The sequence below is a fragment of the Capricornis sumatraensis genome, chromosome 10, assembly GCF_032405125.1.
Source record: "Capricornis sumatraensis isolate serow.1 chromosome 10, serow.2, whole genome shotgun sequence".
In the NCBI taxonomy this organism is placed as follows: Eukaryota; Metazoa; Chordata; class Mammalia; order Artiodactyla; family Bovidae; genus Capricornis; species Capricornis sumatraensis.
The window spans coordinates 103,854,169-103,867,963 of record NC_091078.1 but is presented as its reverse complement, the minus strand read 5'-3'; the positions used below and the strand labels follow the sequence as shown (position 1 = coordinate 103,867,963).

Sequence of the window (13,795 nt, the reverse complement as noted above, 5' to 3'; positions counted from 1 at the left end):
CTTGCCCTTGAAGGACGTTGGGGGCGTGGCCTCCGTCGGCGCCGCCCGAGAGCTCGGCGCGGGACTCCGACCCTCTGTGACGCAGGCCCGAGTGGGGGCGGGGCCGGGCCGAGCCTCTCGAGCTCCGCCCCCAGCGGAGGCGGCCGAGGCCGGGGGCGTGTCCTGGGCGGGGCCGCGCCCCGCCCCGCCCGGTCGCGGAGCGGTGGCGGCGCAGGGAGGGCCCGGCCCCGGGATGTGAGTGCGGCGGGGGCGGGGGCGCGGGCTGGGGCGCCGGCCAGGCCGCGGGGGTTCCCAGGGGTCCCCGCGGGCGGGCGCACCGGTGCGCGGGCGGCCGAGCGAGCCGGCCAGGTGCGGGCCCAGGTACGGCGGGCGCTCGGGCCGCTTGGCCCGGGTCAGCGCCCCGCGTGCCGCGGCCAGCCCAGCGCCACTCATCTGCGGCGCACGGGGCGCTGGCCGGGCGGGGGCCCGCGACGTGCGCGGCTTGGCGTCTGTCCTCGGGGCCCCCCAGCAGAGCGGAGGCCCCCGCGGTGGCAAGCCGGCTTTCTGTGCCCGGTGCGGCGGCTGCGGAGGTGTGATGGGGGTCAGCTGGCGCGGAGGGCCCGAGGTGACCCCATCCCTGGCTCCGGGTTGGGCCTCAGCCTGCGTGAGCCCGAGCTGCTGTTTCTGGGAACTGTCCCCCTCGCTTGTCAGGGATAGATGGGGCGCGTTCTGTGCTCGGTTGAGTGCCTTATCTCAGCCCTCCCGACAGACAGCCGCACGTTTTGCAGCCCAGGAAAGCCAGGCCTAAGGCCACACAGCTGTTGGTTGTAACTGTTGTCATGCGGAGGTGAGGTGCTGAGGCTTGCACCCCAAGACACCTGGTGCACATGGCCTGCTCCAGAGACCGGGGTGACCTTGGGGTGCCCCTGGTCCTCTCTCTGAGCCTCTGGTGGGGCTGCTGCCAGGATTGGGCCGGATGGTTCAGGGAGTTCAGTAGGGAGCCACTATCTTAGTGTTGCTGCTGTGGCCCTTCTGCTGCTGCCAGGGGAGCTCGTGGCACGGGTCAGGGCTGTGTGCGGTCTGAGCTTGCTGGCGCGAAGGTGCGGCTGCTCCCACACTGAGGCTGTTCCTGTCTGTGCGTGTCTGTCCCCGTGCCCACGAAGGCCACACCCCACCCAGCTGTACCAGCACGTGCCGGACTCACGCTGGCCCATTGTGTACTCGCCGCGCTACAACATAACCTTCCTGGGCCTGGAGAGGCTGCACCCCTTTGACGCAGGAAAATGGGGCAAAGTGATCAGCTTCCTGAAAGGTATGGAAGGCCCCCCCACCCCCGGGACCTGCATCCGCTCCCTGCAGCCCACCTGCCACCAGCGCCCACAGCTGCCTTTCCCTCACGCAAGCTTCAGACGCTCCCGCTCCAGCCTCAGCCCTGATTGCCTTCCACCCATGCTGTCGTGAGGGTCTCTCCAACACAGCCCTCTGAGCACGACCTGGCCCCGCAGCACACCTTCACCGGCTCCCGTTCCCTGGGGACCCAAGCCTTGTCTCTGCCCCTGGAGACCAGTAGCAGGGGAGCTGGTTGCCACGGAGCCAGGGAGGCTGACCTCTGGAGGGATGCACTGTCCATGCCCCACAGAGTCCGAGAATCCTGGAGCTGGACCACCTTTGCTCCCACCCCACTGATGAAAAATCTAGGAAACTGGGCCCAGAAAGGTCTGACCCTCAGAGCTCTAGCCTCATCTGATTTGTGGCTCATTCTCTGAGTAGGGTAATGCTGTGGGGAGTGCGCTGTTTCAACCGTGGTTTGTAATCCAGGGTTGAAAATTCAAGCATCACAGTAGACTGGTGGGGGAAAAAAAAAAAAAGATATTCCAGTTTCCTATATTGGGGGTTCTTTAACTGAGGGAAGTAGGAAGTATTACATGAAATGTTTCCTGGCATTGGATGAAGCACTGAATATCTCTACATCACACAATGCCTTTGGTCACGTCCTGGGGGATGTTTCATTTTGGGGGCTAGCCCACCTTTAACACCTAAGCCCATCTCCCTCTTTAACAAATCTAGAGCGAGCCTCGGCCCTGCACCTTGCAGAAAATAGTCACAGTGGAGATTAAGGACACTGTGGCCTTCGTATTTTTTTTGTTTTTGTTTGTTTTTAGTTTCGCTTACCTTCTGTTTCCGGCAGGCGATACTGATTTTCCACTTGCAGTAGCGACCAGAGTGCTTATCCAAAGGAAAAGATGATGTAGAAAAGAGGGCAAGTGTGCAGGCCTGGGACGAGCTCGGGGCGGGGGAGGGGTCGTGGAGCCAGCCTGCCTCCCCCTGACTGTTCCCTCCTGGGGGTGGGAGCTCGCTCATGCCTCCCTGAATGAGGTCCTTCCCTCTCTGCTTGCAGCGGGCCTGAGACTCTCCGCAGACTGCCCCTTCTTGGGCTCGCGTGTCGCCCTGCCGTGCAACCTAAGGGTGCCTTGTCCCCATCACTGAGGTGACCGTCTTCCTGAGTTCGCTTCCTTCTCTGATGAGGACGTAGGTAGAGAGGAGGCAGGGCCACGTGGTGAAGGGCCTTGGGTACTGCCAGGAACAGAGCTCGTCTTTTGGGGGAAGGCAGTAGGGAGCCTTAAGCTGAAACTCCAGTACTTTGGCCACCTCATGTGAAGAGCTGACTCATTGGAGAAGACTTTGATGCTGGGAGGGATTGGGGGCAGGAGAAGGGGACGACCGAGGATGAGATGGCTGGATGGCATCACTGACTCGATGGACACAACTCTGAGTGAACTCCGGGAGTTGGTGATGGACAGGGAGGCCTGGCGTGCTGTGATTCACGGGGTGGCAAAGAGTCGGACACGACTGAGCGACTGAACTGAACTGAACTGAACTGAACTGAACTGAGTAGGGAGCCATGAAATGTTCCGGCCTCTCCATGGAGCTCTCTGTGGGAGACGGAGGGAACCAGGTGGTGTCTAGGATCTTCCAGGTGGCTCCGCAGTAAAGAATCCGCCTGCCAGTGCTGGAGACGCAGGTTCGATCCCTGATCTGGGAAAGATCCCCAGAGGGGAAAATAGCAACCCACTCCAGCATTCTGCCTGGGAAGTCCCGTGGACGGAGGAGCCTGGCGGGCTACAGTCCATGGGGTCGTGGTCGGACATGACTTAGTGGCTAAACAATGGCAAGCCGGATTCTACCAGGGTTCGTTTCTGAGAGTGACATATTAGTACTGGTCCCGTAGATTCTGACCTCGTCCTTCAGTTTCCCTAGAACCAGAGCGTCATGGATCCGTTCTCGGTGCCCTGGACAGAGCACTCCCTCCCTTCTGTCTGACTTCTGTTGCAAAAAGGAGGGAATTTTGTCTGGTCTGTGTGGGGGGTGACGCCATAGTGTGGCGCTCCCCAAACATCAGTCGTTGGCTCACCACTCTTGGGACCGTGCCATCAACTCATACCACCTGTTCCATTATTTGCATCAGAGTTTTTATCGACCTAGCCTTCATTTTTAAAAACTTAAATAAGCCTGTTTTAAAAGGAAACATTGTGTCATCTCAATGGAAAAAGCTAGTTTCATTTGCCAGAAACAGAAGGTCATGGTAAAAAAATAAATGCAGTCGGGCAGCTTTCTGTTGTGAGAGGCTGTGAAACGATTGCTGCTGGTGAGGGGGTTAAAAAAAGGGAGAGGAGCAAGGATCAGGCAAGACCCCCACACACGACACCCCCCATGACGTCACCCCAAGGTGGCAGAGACTCAACCAGAGTTTTTCTCACCTTGAGACGCAGCATTGGTGACCCCTGTGCCACCTGCCTCTGCAAGTTGCCCAGCCACGCCTGAGCTCACCCCCTGGCTCTCAGCGGCCTGGGACTGCGGAGGATTGCTGGGCACAATGTCCTATGCCCCCTGTCCCGAGGGCCTGGCAGCTCTCTCCACACTGGCCTGAGAGGTGGCCCAAGCCAGCAGGGGCCACCTTCTCCTGGGGCAGGGCTGCCAGGGCCACGTCTGAGCCCGCGGGAGGGGCTGGGGCTGGAGGCCAGCAGGGGTGCATGGTGCCTGCTTTGTGGTTTCAGAGGAGAAGCTGCTGTCAGACAGCACGCTGGTGGAGGCGCGGGAGGCCTCGGACGAAGACCTGCTGGTGGTGCACACGAGGCGCTATCTCAACGAGCTGAAGGTACGGGGCCTGGGGGCGGCCAGCCGGAAGGCGGGGACGCAGGCTCCAGGGGCTCCGCTCCTGTTCCTGCGCAGGGGAAGCGTGTGAGTCTGTGGTCCCCATCGGGAGCCAGGGGCCCTACGAGGGCAGGTACCAGGGATGCGCGTGGCTGCTCCTGGGGGTCGTGAGCCCCCATCCCTGGGAGCATGAAAGCATGAACGGCCCCTTGATGGGGATCGAAGCTTCGCCGGTGTTTGGGGCTTCTGCCTCAGTGACTTTCCATCTGGCCTCTGTAGACAGGCCTCCAAAACCCCTGCTGGGGTGATGGGTGGCGGCCCCCAGCTCCTTGTCTCCCTCCAGCCACGTCTGTGCCACCTTGGCGTGTATTTATGTATTTATGTTGGGTTGGAGCTGAAGATTCTGTTTCAAGGCTTCTACTGCTAGAGACTTGGAAACTGTTGCGCTGAAAGCTGGTTTTTGCGCCCCAGCTGGGAACATACACAAGTGGTCAGGCGGGTGGTGGGTGGTATGGGGCGAACCCGAGCTCCGGCCCCTCCCAGGCGGTGGCTGCCGCCCAGCTCCTCCGTGGGCCTGGCTTCCAAAGAGAAGCCAGGAATGCAGACCGGTGGGTGCAGACCGGTGGGTGACGGCACCTGATTTCTTAACGTAGCGACTCATCGGAAGGTTTGCGAATCCGCCTGCAGGCTGCCTGTGACGACTTCTTTCTAGAGGAGCCGCAGGCTGCCTGTGACGACTTCTTTCTAGAGGAGCCGCACGGCTCCCGTCTGTGCGCTTCCGAGGGCGGAGGCGTTCTTGGGCCCCTTTGTGGGGGCGGAGGGCAGGCGGGGCTGGGGGCGGCGTCAGAACTCGGTGGGTCGAGGATCCCCCGGGTTCTCTGACCCCGGGAGCGCCGACCCCTGACACATAGCGCTGGGCTCCCAGCGCCTCATCTTAGAGCCAGAGTGGACGCCCGAGGTCACCAGGCCCCGCCCCCGAGGTGGGCAAGCCTGCAGAGGCCACACCTGCTCGAGGGCACCCAGGTGGTCCCGCAGGCCCCGTGGGGACCCCAGACAGGCCACCGCAGGGTCTCCTGGGCTCCTGGTCGCGCCTGCTGCCCCTCGTCCTCCCACGCGCCAGCCCGAGCAGTGAGAATTCTAGATGGAACCTTGGCAGCTTGTGCTCCTGAAAGATTACCAGGAAGAGGATGAAGCCTGGTTCCCAGGAGACCGAAGGGTGCGAGGCCCTGGCAGGAAGCCCAGCACTTGGCTGCCCTGGTTTCCCGGGGCCGGGACCTGCGTGGTCACAGTCCACAGCCCAGGGGCGAGGCCAGGAGGACATGCCTGCCAGAGTCCAGAGGGTGAGGGTGGGGCCAGGGCGAGGCCGGGACCAAGGGACCGGGCTGGAGGGAGCGCCCGGAGAAAGCTGGGCGGGGCTGGCCTCCATCTGTTTGGAGGTCCTTTCAGGGAACCATGGGGGCTGACCACATGCCTGGCCTTGGGCCCCCCAGCACCCTGAAGGCAGCTTTCTAGGTGCTACGTGATAATACGAGCAAGTATTTACAGGTAGAGTCTCAAGTAGAAAACCGACGTCAAGGGCAGAAGGAGCATTCAGATATGCAAACATATCCAAGAGGCCACGGCCGAGCCACATATCTGGAGCTCCCTGGTGGCCAGAGCAAAAGGAGAAACACGATGGTTTCCACATGACCTACTAAGGCGAAGAAGTATTCAGTCGTGCAGCACCTCAGGATGGAGTTCTGACTGTGTATTGGGTGCAAAAACAAAGCAATGAGCAGTGTTCCCTGCTGCCATGGATTCGCATTTCCTGCTGCAAGACTGAAAAGAAGTAACGGTCAAAAGCATCTGAGAGCGACGGAGGGGAAAGAAAGGGCCAGTAGGCAGAGGTGCGCTCGCGCAGGCTGAGCGACCCGGGAGCAACAGGGGGAAGAAAGGGCCACTGGGCAGAGGTGCGCTCGCGCAGGCTGAGCGACCCGGGAGCAACAGGGGGAAGAAAGGGCCACTGGGCAGTGCAGGCCGAGTGACCCGGGAGCGACGGGAAAGAAAGGGCCACTGGGCAGAGGCACACTCGTGCAGGCCGAGTGACCCGGGAGCAACAGGGGGAAGAAAGGGCCACTGGGCAGAGGCGCGCTCGTGCAGGCCGAGCGGTCCGAGCGGGCCTCACAGAGCAGGCGGGCTGTGAGCCGAGACCAGAGAATGACGAGTAGGCGATACTTGCGGCGTCTCAGAGGAAGGCGGTTGTAGGGACTCAGGCCTGGAGTGGGAGGGGGCTCAGCCTCCCAGAGGGGAGAGTGAGGGAGTGGGCTGGGCGGGCATCTGGGGGAGGGCATTCTGAGCGAGCAGGAGGAGGAGCAGGGGCGAGGGCCCTGAGGCAGGAGTGTCCTAGCAGCAGTGACACCGCTGGATTGGAGGGAATGGAAGGGAGGCGGTAGGAGGCGGGGTCAGATGAGGGTCAGGACCGGCGAGGGCCTGTGGTCGCTGCGACTTTGCTCTGAGGGCAGTGGGAGCCCAAGAGTGTTTCAAGCAGGAGGACGCAACCTGACCTGGGTTTCCAGAGCTTGCTTGGCAGCTGTGATGGGAATAGATGAGACCGGCTATCAGGATGAAATCAGGAGCCCAAGAGGAAGGGGGTGGTTGCCGTGATCCTGGTGGGAGAGCCTGGGCGCTCAGACAAGGCTGGAAGCAGCCGTGGCCGGGGGCGGACGTGGCAGGACCCCGGGGTTTGCCGTGAAGCTGGAGCAACAGGGCTTTCTTGGGCTCGGATTGGCTGCAGGGTCTGCAAGCCAAGGATGTCCCGGAAACTGTGGCCGGAGCCCCAGGGAGTCTGGGCGCAACTTTGGCCTTGTTGCTGCCCCCCACGGTGCCCTGAGTCGGTGAGAGCAGAGACACAGACCCCGTGCACAGAGTACCCGGGGGTGAGCCTCCGAGGGTCCCCGGGAAATGGGACCTCCAGGGTTATAGGACAGTTTCTCCACTTCTGCAAAAAAACAAAAAACAAAAATCAAAAAACGCTACTGGGATTTCCGTAGCAATTATGAGTCTGTAGATGAGTTAGGAGAGAACCGCCTTCTTCACAAGGCTGGGTCTTCCACTCCATGGGCACCGATGTCTTTCCCCTTATTCAGAACTTGACGCTCTTTCAGCAGCATTCTGCAGTTTCCACCGTACGAGTCTTGTACCTGGTTGGTTAATTTATTCTTTTTGATGTCCTGGTAAATGAAATTGCTCTCTTAGTTTCCTCTTGGGGCCGGTGGCTTCGTTTTCTGTCCTTCTCTGTCCCCTGCTGGCTTGCTGGGGGTGGGAGGGAGGCAGAGGCCGATGCTTTCCTTCGGGGGCTTGTCGCTCCCTTCCAGGGAGCAGTCATTCCCTGCTTCCCACGTGCTGGGCTGCTGCTGGGGTTGGTGTGACAGACAGGTGGAGCCCCCGCCTTCCCGTTTATGGATCCTCCACACACGTGCAACACATATGCCCCCGCTCACTCACACGTGGTCTTGCAGCTGTCCGGCCAGACCGTGCTCTCCCTCCCCCAGCAAAGCTGTCACATTGCAGGTCAGCACCTCCCCACCAGGCTGCTGTGTGTCCGTGAGGACAGACCAGCTCCATCTCCTGGCCTGGTGCCTCCCCAGGCTCTTGGGAAATATCTGCCAGGTGCCAGTGTCCCTGCAGGGCTCTGCCTAGCATTGGTGGAGAGCAGGGTCTGGATCGCGGGTGTTCCTAGCCAGGCAGGAGAGGTCCAGGACCAGGGTGCGTGGACGCTTGGCCAGGGCCCAGGAGGTCGAAGGGAGGCTATATTCTGGTCTGGGTGCCCCAGGCCCTCCTGCCTCGGCAGCAGGGGACGAGAGCGTGCAGCCCCATCTGAAGGGACGGCTGACTCCGGGTGGATGAAGGGGCGTGCTGCGCTGGGGGACCAGCAGCCCTGCGCGTCCAGTCCGGACTCTGTCGATGACTTGCTGTGACCTTGTAAAGAAGGATCCTCCTTCCTTAGCCCCTCTCCCTTGCCCCCGCAGGGCCTTGCTGCCCCGGGGTGCGGGCCAGGCCAGTTCTGAGTAGGCTGGGTGGTCACCGGTCGTCCCCTGCAGTTCTCCTTCTGGACACAAGAGGGCAGCCGAGGGCCTTGGCCCATGAGGCCCTTCGCTGACTTCCCTTTAAGAACACCCTGTGGTGAGCATCTCTGTGCCGAGCCTGAAGTTCAGCCACGGTGGGAGGGCCCCCATTTCTCACCCAAGGAGCTGCACTTGCCCACAGCCCCCCAGGCGCCCTGAAGCTGGTCCAGGGGGAATCTTCTGCCTCTGGGCCTGGTGGGCAGAGGGAGGCCAAACAGCCCGCGTCTCTTCCCGCAGTGGTCCTTTGCCGTCGCGACCATCACAGAGATCCCCCCGGTCATCTTCCTGCCCAACTTCCTGGTGCAGAGAAAGGTGCTCAGGCCCCTGCGGACGCAGACGGGAGGAACCATAATGGTAGGTGGGGCGTGGGGGCAGCGGCTGGGCGGGAGCCCCCAGCCCTGGCTCCGTCGCTCCCCGGGCCTTTGCCCACCTGGGGTTTTCCCTCCAGAATGCCTCGTCCCGCTGAGCAGTTGAGCAAAATCGCAAATGTTCTTCAAGGCGGCAACAGGAACTTTCTTCCAAAGCTTCTCCCATAGGAATCACCGCTCTTCCCCCAAGACCCCCTGTTAGAGTATTTGCTGGTGTGTAAGAGGTGTCCTTAACCAGCTGGGACCCCCCAAGAGTGTGTCCAAAAACTGCAGCTCTGAGCTTCTCACATTTCAGATGAAAACAAACCCGTGACCTCCACGGTGGATGATGGCCCTCACCCGCGTCGGGGTGTGGCAGTCACCAACACGCGCGGCAAAAGTGGGTTCCACACCGCGTGTCAGCTCAGTCCAGTTGCTCAGTCGTGTCCGACTCTTGGTGACCCCATGGACTGCAGCGCACCAGGCCTCCCTGTCTATCACCAACTCCCAGAGTCTACTCAACTCATGTCCATTGAGTCAGCAATGCCATCCAACCATCTCATCCTCTGTCGGCCCCCTCTCCTCCCACTTTCAATCTTCCCCAGCATCAGGGTCTTTTCCAATGAGTCAGTTCTTTGCATCAGGTGGCCAAAGTATCAGAGTTTCAGCTTCAGCATCAGTCCTTCCAATGAAAGTCAGCCACAGACAGTGAGGAAAAGAAGTGGAAACGACTGAAATGCACAGTGATCTAACCCAGACCTGGATCAACACCGGCTGACCCCTCATGGTTTTCTTCTTAGCTTTGCAAATGTGTGCACTTTTAAAGTTTATTAGAATATTCCTGCTCACCCCAGAATGATGGGTTCCTACATGATTTCAGGACCAGAGCGACAGTATTTCCGTGTCTGTTTTCCCTTCGAAAGCCGCGTGAGAGTCCTGGTCAGCTCGCATGCAAGCCTCAGAACGGAATTCTGGTTTCCTCCAGTTCCCTCACCCAGTTACACAGGGGTTTACACTTTGCAGGTGGCTCAGTGGTAAAGAATCCGCCTGCCAGTGCGGGAGCCACAGGAGATGTGGGTTTGATCCCTGGGTTGGGAAGGTCCCCTGGACGAGGGAACGGCAGCCCCCTCCAGCATTCTGGCCTGGGAAATCCTGTGGGCAGGGCAGCCTGGTGGGCTGCAGTGCTCGAGGTCAGAGTCGGACGCTACTGAGCGCGCTCACGACGCGCTGCCGTCTCAGAGGCCAGCTGGGGGGTTGCCGCGCACACTCGCGACGCACTGCCGTCTCAGAAGCCAGCCGGGGGGTTGCCGGGTGGGGGCGGGTGGTGCCCCCCGTACCCCACCTCACAGCTCATCCGCACCTTGGAGCTGCCTGCAGTGTTCATGGGGGCAGTGCGTCAGCGCAGGAGTGAGTGAAGCGCTCGGCCCCTGCCTGCCTCAGCCTGTGCTTGTTTTCAAAGGCGGGGAAGCTGGCAGTGGACCGCGGCTGGGCCATCAACGTAGGTGAGTGCCCCGGGGCCGGGCCTGGGGCCTGGTGGCAGCTGCTCGGATGCCGTGGTGGCAGAGCTGCCCCCCGACCCAGGGACCCGGGGGTGGTGACCTGCCCCGGGGGGTCTCCGTTTGCCTGGCCAGCCTGGAGGCCCAGAGCTGTCCCTGGGAGGCCGGAGGGGGCGCCTGGGGCGTGCCCTCGCCCAGCCCTGCCCACTCCGCGGCTGTCCTCGCAGGCGGCGGCTTCCATCACTGCTCCAGCGACCGAGGAGGGGGCTTCTGCGCCTACGCGGACATCACGCTTGCCATCAAGGTGCGCCCAAGCGCTCGCGACGGGCAGGGGCGAGGGTGACCGTCTCCAAGAGCCTCCCTGAACGCCCCCCGGTCCAGTGTTCTCAGCACACGTTCTCACGAAGGGAGTCGAGGCCCCGAATGGGAGGGAGCTCACCTGGGTCCCTCAGCTGGGCTGAGACTCAAACGTGGACGTGACACCTGCTCATCTCTGTTGCCTGTGGCGGTCCCGAGGCGCCCGCCTTCTCCAGGGGCCGGGGACCGGAGGAGAGCAGCTTACGGGACGCCGCTAGATTATTAACAGGAGACAGGGCTTTGCTTCAGGAGAGCGGGGAGGAGACAGGGATCAAGACCTTGATGGTGGCGACAGTGACTGGCATCTGCGGGGCTCACCCCTTCACCCTCAGGGAACGGGGCCGGCAGGGGTGAGGGCACAGCCCGAAGGGGCAATGCTGGCCGTGGCCTCCACGGCTGTCAGAAGCCTGTGCTCTGCCAGCACCCGCGTCGGGGCTCAGGCTGGGAGTCCACGTGGTCCCCGCGGCTCCTGTTCACACGGCATGGAAACAGATGGGGAGGAGGGGGCAGTAGACCCTGGCCGTTTGGAGAGGGAGAGGCCAGGAGACCTGGTGAGAGGGGAGGGCAGGGGAAGGAAGGGCTTCCCCGAGGCGGTGGCTTTAGGGCCAGGCCCCTGTAAGAAGGCGGAGATGGCAAGACGGAGCTCCGGGTGCAGCTGGGAGGAGGTCCCCGCTGCAGATACACACAGGCTCCTCTGAGCCACACAGACCTCCTGGCAGCCTGGGGTCTCCCGCAAGCACAGAGGCGCTCCCAGCCCACCCCGTCACTGACCAGGGCCCCTGGGGGGCTGCACCCTCTTGCCCGGGGGGTCCTCACCTCTCCCCTCTCTTGCCCTGGGCAGTTCCTGTTTGACCGAGTGGAGGGCATCTCCAAAGCCACCATCGTGGACCTCGACGCCCATCAGGTGAGTGCCCGGCGGGGCTGGGGTCTCCCTCTCCCCAGGCGATCTCTGACACACGGCCCCACGCGGTGGGGTTCCCCACCCCCAGGAACACCCCTGAGCCCCAGGCTGGGCCTCTGCTGCCCCTCCACCCCCCGCCCCGCCCAGGGGGCGTTCCCTGGGGCGTGCTGGGGGGTCCTGGCCTGGCCCCGGGTGGCCTGCCCTGAGCAGCTTCTGTGTCCCCACCAGGGCAACGGGCACGAGCGCGACTTCATGGGCGACAAGCGCGTGTACATCATGGACGTGTATAATCGCCACATCTACCCCGGGGACCGCTTCGCCAAGCGTGAGTGCCCCCCCACCCCAGCGCGCCCGCCTGAACTGGGCTCTGTCTGCCGGGCTTCTCCTGCGTGCCAGGCCTTGCAGACGTCACTTCACTTCTGACCCTCGCCATCCCAGGGAGGGGGAGGCCATCCCCACTTCACAGACAAGGAAACTGAGACCCAAGAGGTCGCTTCACCCACGGAAGACCATGTAACAGCCCCCACCCAAACAAACACACGGTGAATCCCTCTGCTGGGGTGGCCGCCTGGAGAATACAGTGGGATTTTCTCCTGGGCATGCAGCTGTCCGGTCAAAAATAGGGAAGGACAAGAAAGAAACAGAAAAATGTAGAAGTAGAAAATACAAGATAAGATGGCAGAAATCAGTTCAAACGTGACGGTTAAATAAATGCCAGTGGGTTAAACTCATCGATTAAAAGGCAAGAGACCCTTCGATGAAGCTTTGAAGACAGGGGGACCTGCCCACCCTGTGGGGAGGGGACATTTACGCAGAAAGCGCCTGCGGGTGACTCAGCCACTCTGTGGCCCCAGGGACCCGATTCCGAACTGAATCTCATCTCGAGCGGACTGGCTTCGGACCCGAGGGCGCATGGGGTGTCTGTGTCTCCGGAGAGAGTTCACGGGGGCAGTGAGCCCAGGCGCCCGGTGTGGGTCCCTGAGCCCCAGGCAGTGTTCCATCCACGGTCCCTGTGCTCTGTTAACTTACTTTTGGGTGAGTGAGCGGCTGAGCAGCGCCAGAGTCAGACGGGGAAGCAAGCGGTGCCCCAGCCCCGTTTCCCGGCTACATGCTGGGGCATCGCTGTCTCCCCCGCCAGAGGCCATCAGGCGGAAGGTGGAGCTGGAGTGGGGCACGGAGGATGACGAGTACCTGCAGAAGGTGGAGAGGAACCTGGAGAAAGCTCTGCAGGAGCACCGCCCCGACGTGGTGGTGTACAACGCGGGCACGGACATCCTCGAGGGCGACCGCCTCGGCGGGCTGGCCATCAGTCCACAGGTGCGTCCCGGGGCAGGGCGGGGGCGGGCTCTGCTCTGGGGACTCAGCAGCGATGGGAACGTGGGTGGCACGGGTGTTCCTCCTGAGGCCAGAGGGGCTGGGCGGCAGCAGCAGCACGGAGCGGGGTTAGACTCACAGCAGGACTTCCGCCACCCTGAGGGTCCGGGCCAGGCTGAGCCCATCTTCCCCGTCCCCCGCACCCACCCAGGGCATCGTGAAGCGGGACGAGCTGGTGTTCCGGATAGTCCGTGGCCGCCAGCTGCCCATCCTCATGGTGACCTCAGGCGGCTACCAGAAGCGCACGGCCCGCATCATCGCCGACTCCATCCTTAACCTGTATGGCCTGGGGCTCATCGGGCCCGAGTCTGCTAGCGTCTCAGCACAGAACTCAGACACGCCTCTGCTGCCCCTGGAGGTGCCCTGACCACGCTGCCCTCTCGGAGGCTCCCCGCCTGCAGCCCGTCCACCCACCCACCAGCCTCCCAGCGCATCTCCTCCTCCAGCCGAGGGGCCGGGGGCGCCTTGCACAGCTCCGCTCTCCCCCCGCCCCGGGTATCGGGGACTCCGGGCCCCTCTGCAGATGGGGCAGAGGGCAGGGCCTGAGTCCCGGCAGGACCCACAGGGGCATGGCCTGACCAGACCACAGAGGTGGTGGTTCTCCCCAGAGGGAGGAGGCAGGTGAGGCTCCGGTGCAGGGGGCGCTCCTCAGGGCCCTGGATGCTCCAGTTTTCAGCACAGCATGGCCATTTCAGACTGAGGAGGCTTGCAGGATCGCCCTCCTGCCTCTTCCACACCCTCTTCCCCTCCCGCCAGGGGTGGGGCGTCCAAGAGGCGGCTGAGCCGGGTCTCTCTGGGCAGGGACTCCCAGGCAGCAGGCTCGAGCCCTGGTCCTGGGTGTGGGGTCGCGGGGAAGGCGCGCAGGAATAGGTGGGTCTTCCCGTCTGGCTTCTCCATCAGTAAAGGGAGGGCTGGGCCCGCTGTCCCTGAGCCCCTCCCCGCTCGTGGGAGGGTGGAGAGGGGAGCCTGTTCCACCGACATCTTGCTTGTCCAGAGGGAAGGGCAGGCTCGGGGCTGGGGGGCGGGGGATGAGCTTTGGGCTCAGGGACAGGACAGGCCTGAGCTCTGGAGGCCAGAGGGGTGGAG

General features: G+C 62.5%; 1 protein-coding gene across 1 annotated transcript; it reads left to right on the top strand.

Annotated features, from left to right (window-relative positions):
• Nucleotides 1-210: 210 nt before the first annotated feature.
• HDAC11 (histone deacetylase 11) lies at nt 211-13,547 on the top strand. Its single transcript, XM_068982496.1, has 10 exons — nt 211-234; nt 1,143-1,291; nt 4,035-4,135; nt 8,472-8,588; nt 10,041-10,083; nt 10,305-10,381; nt 11,276-11,338; nt 11,564-11,660; nt 12,474-12,652; nt 12,861-13,547. Coding segments are annotated over exons 1-10 (1,044 nt in total). The 5' UTR covers nt 211-232; the 3' UTR covers nt 13,077-13,547.
• Nucleotides 13,548-13,795: the final 248 nt, after the last annotated feature.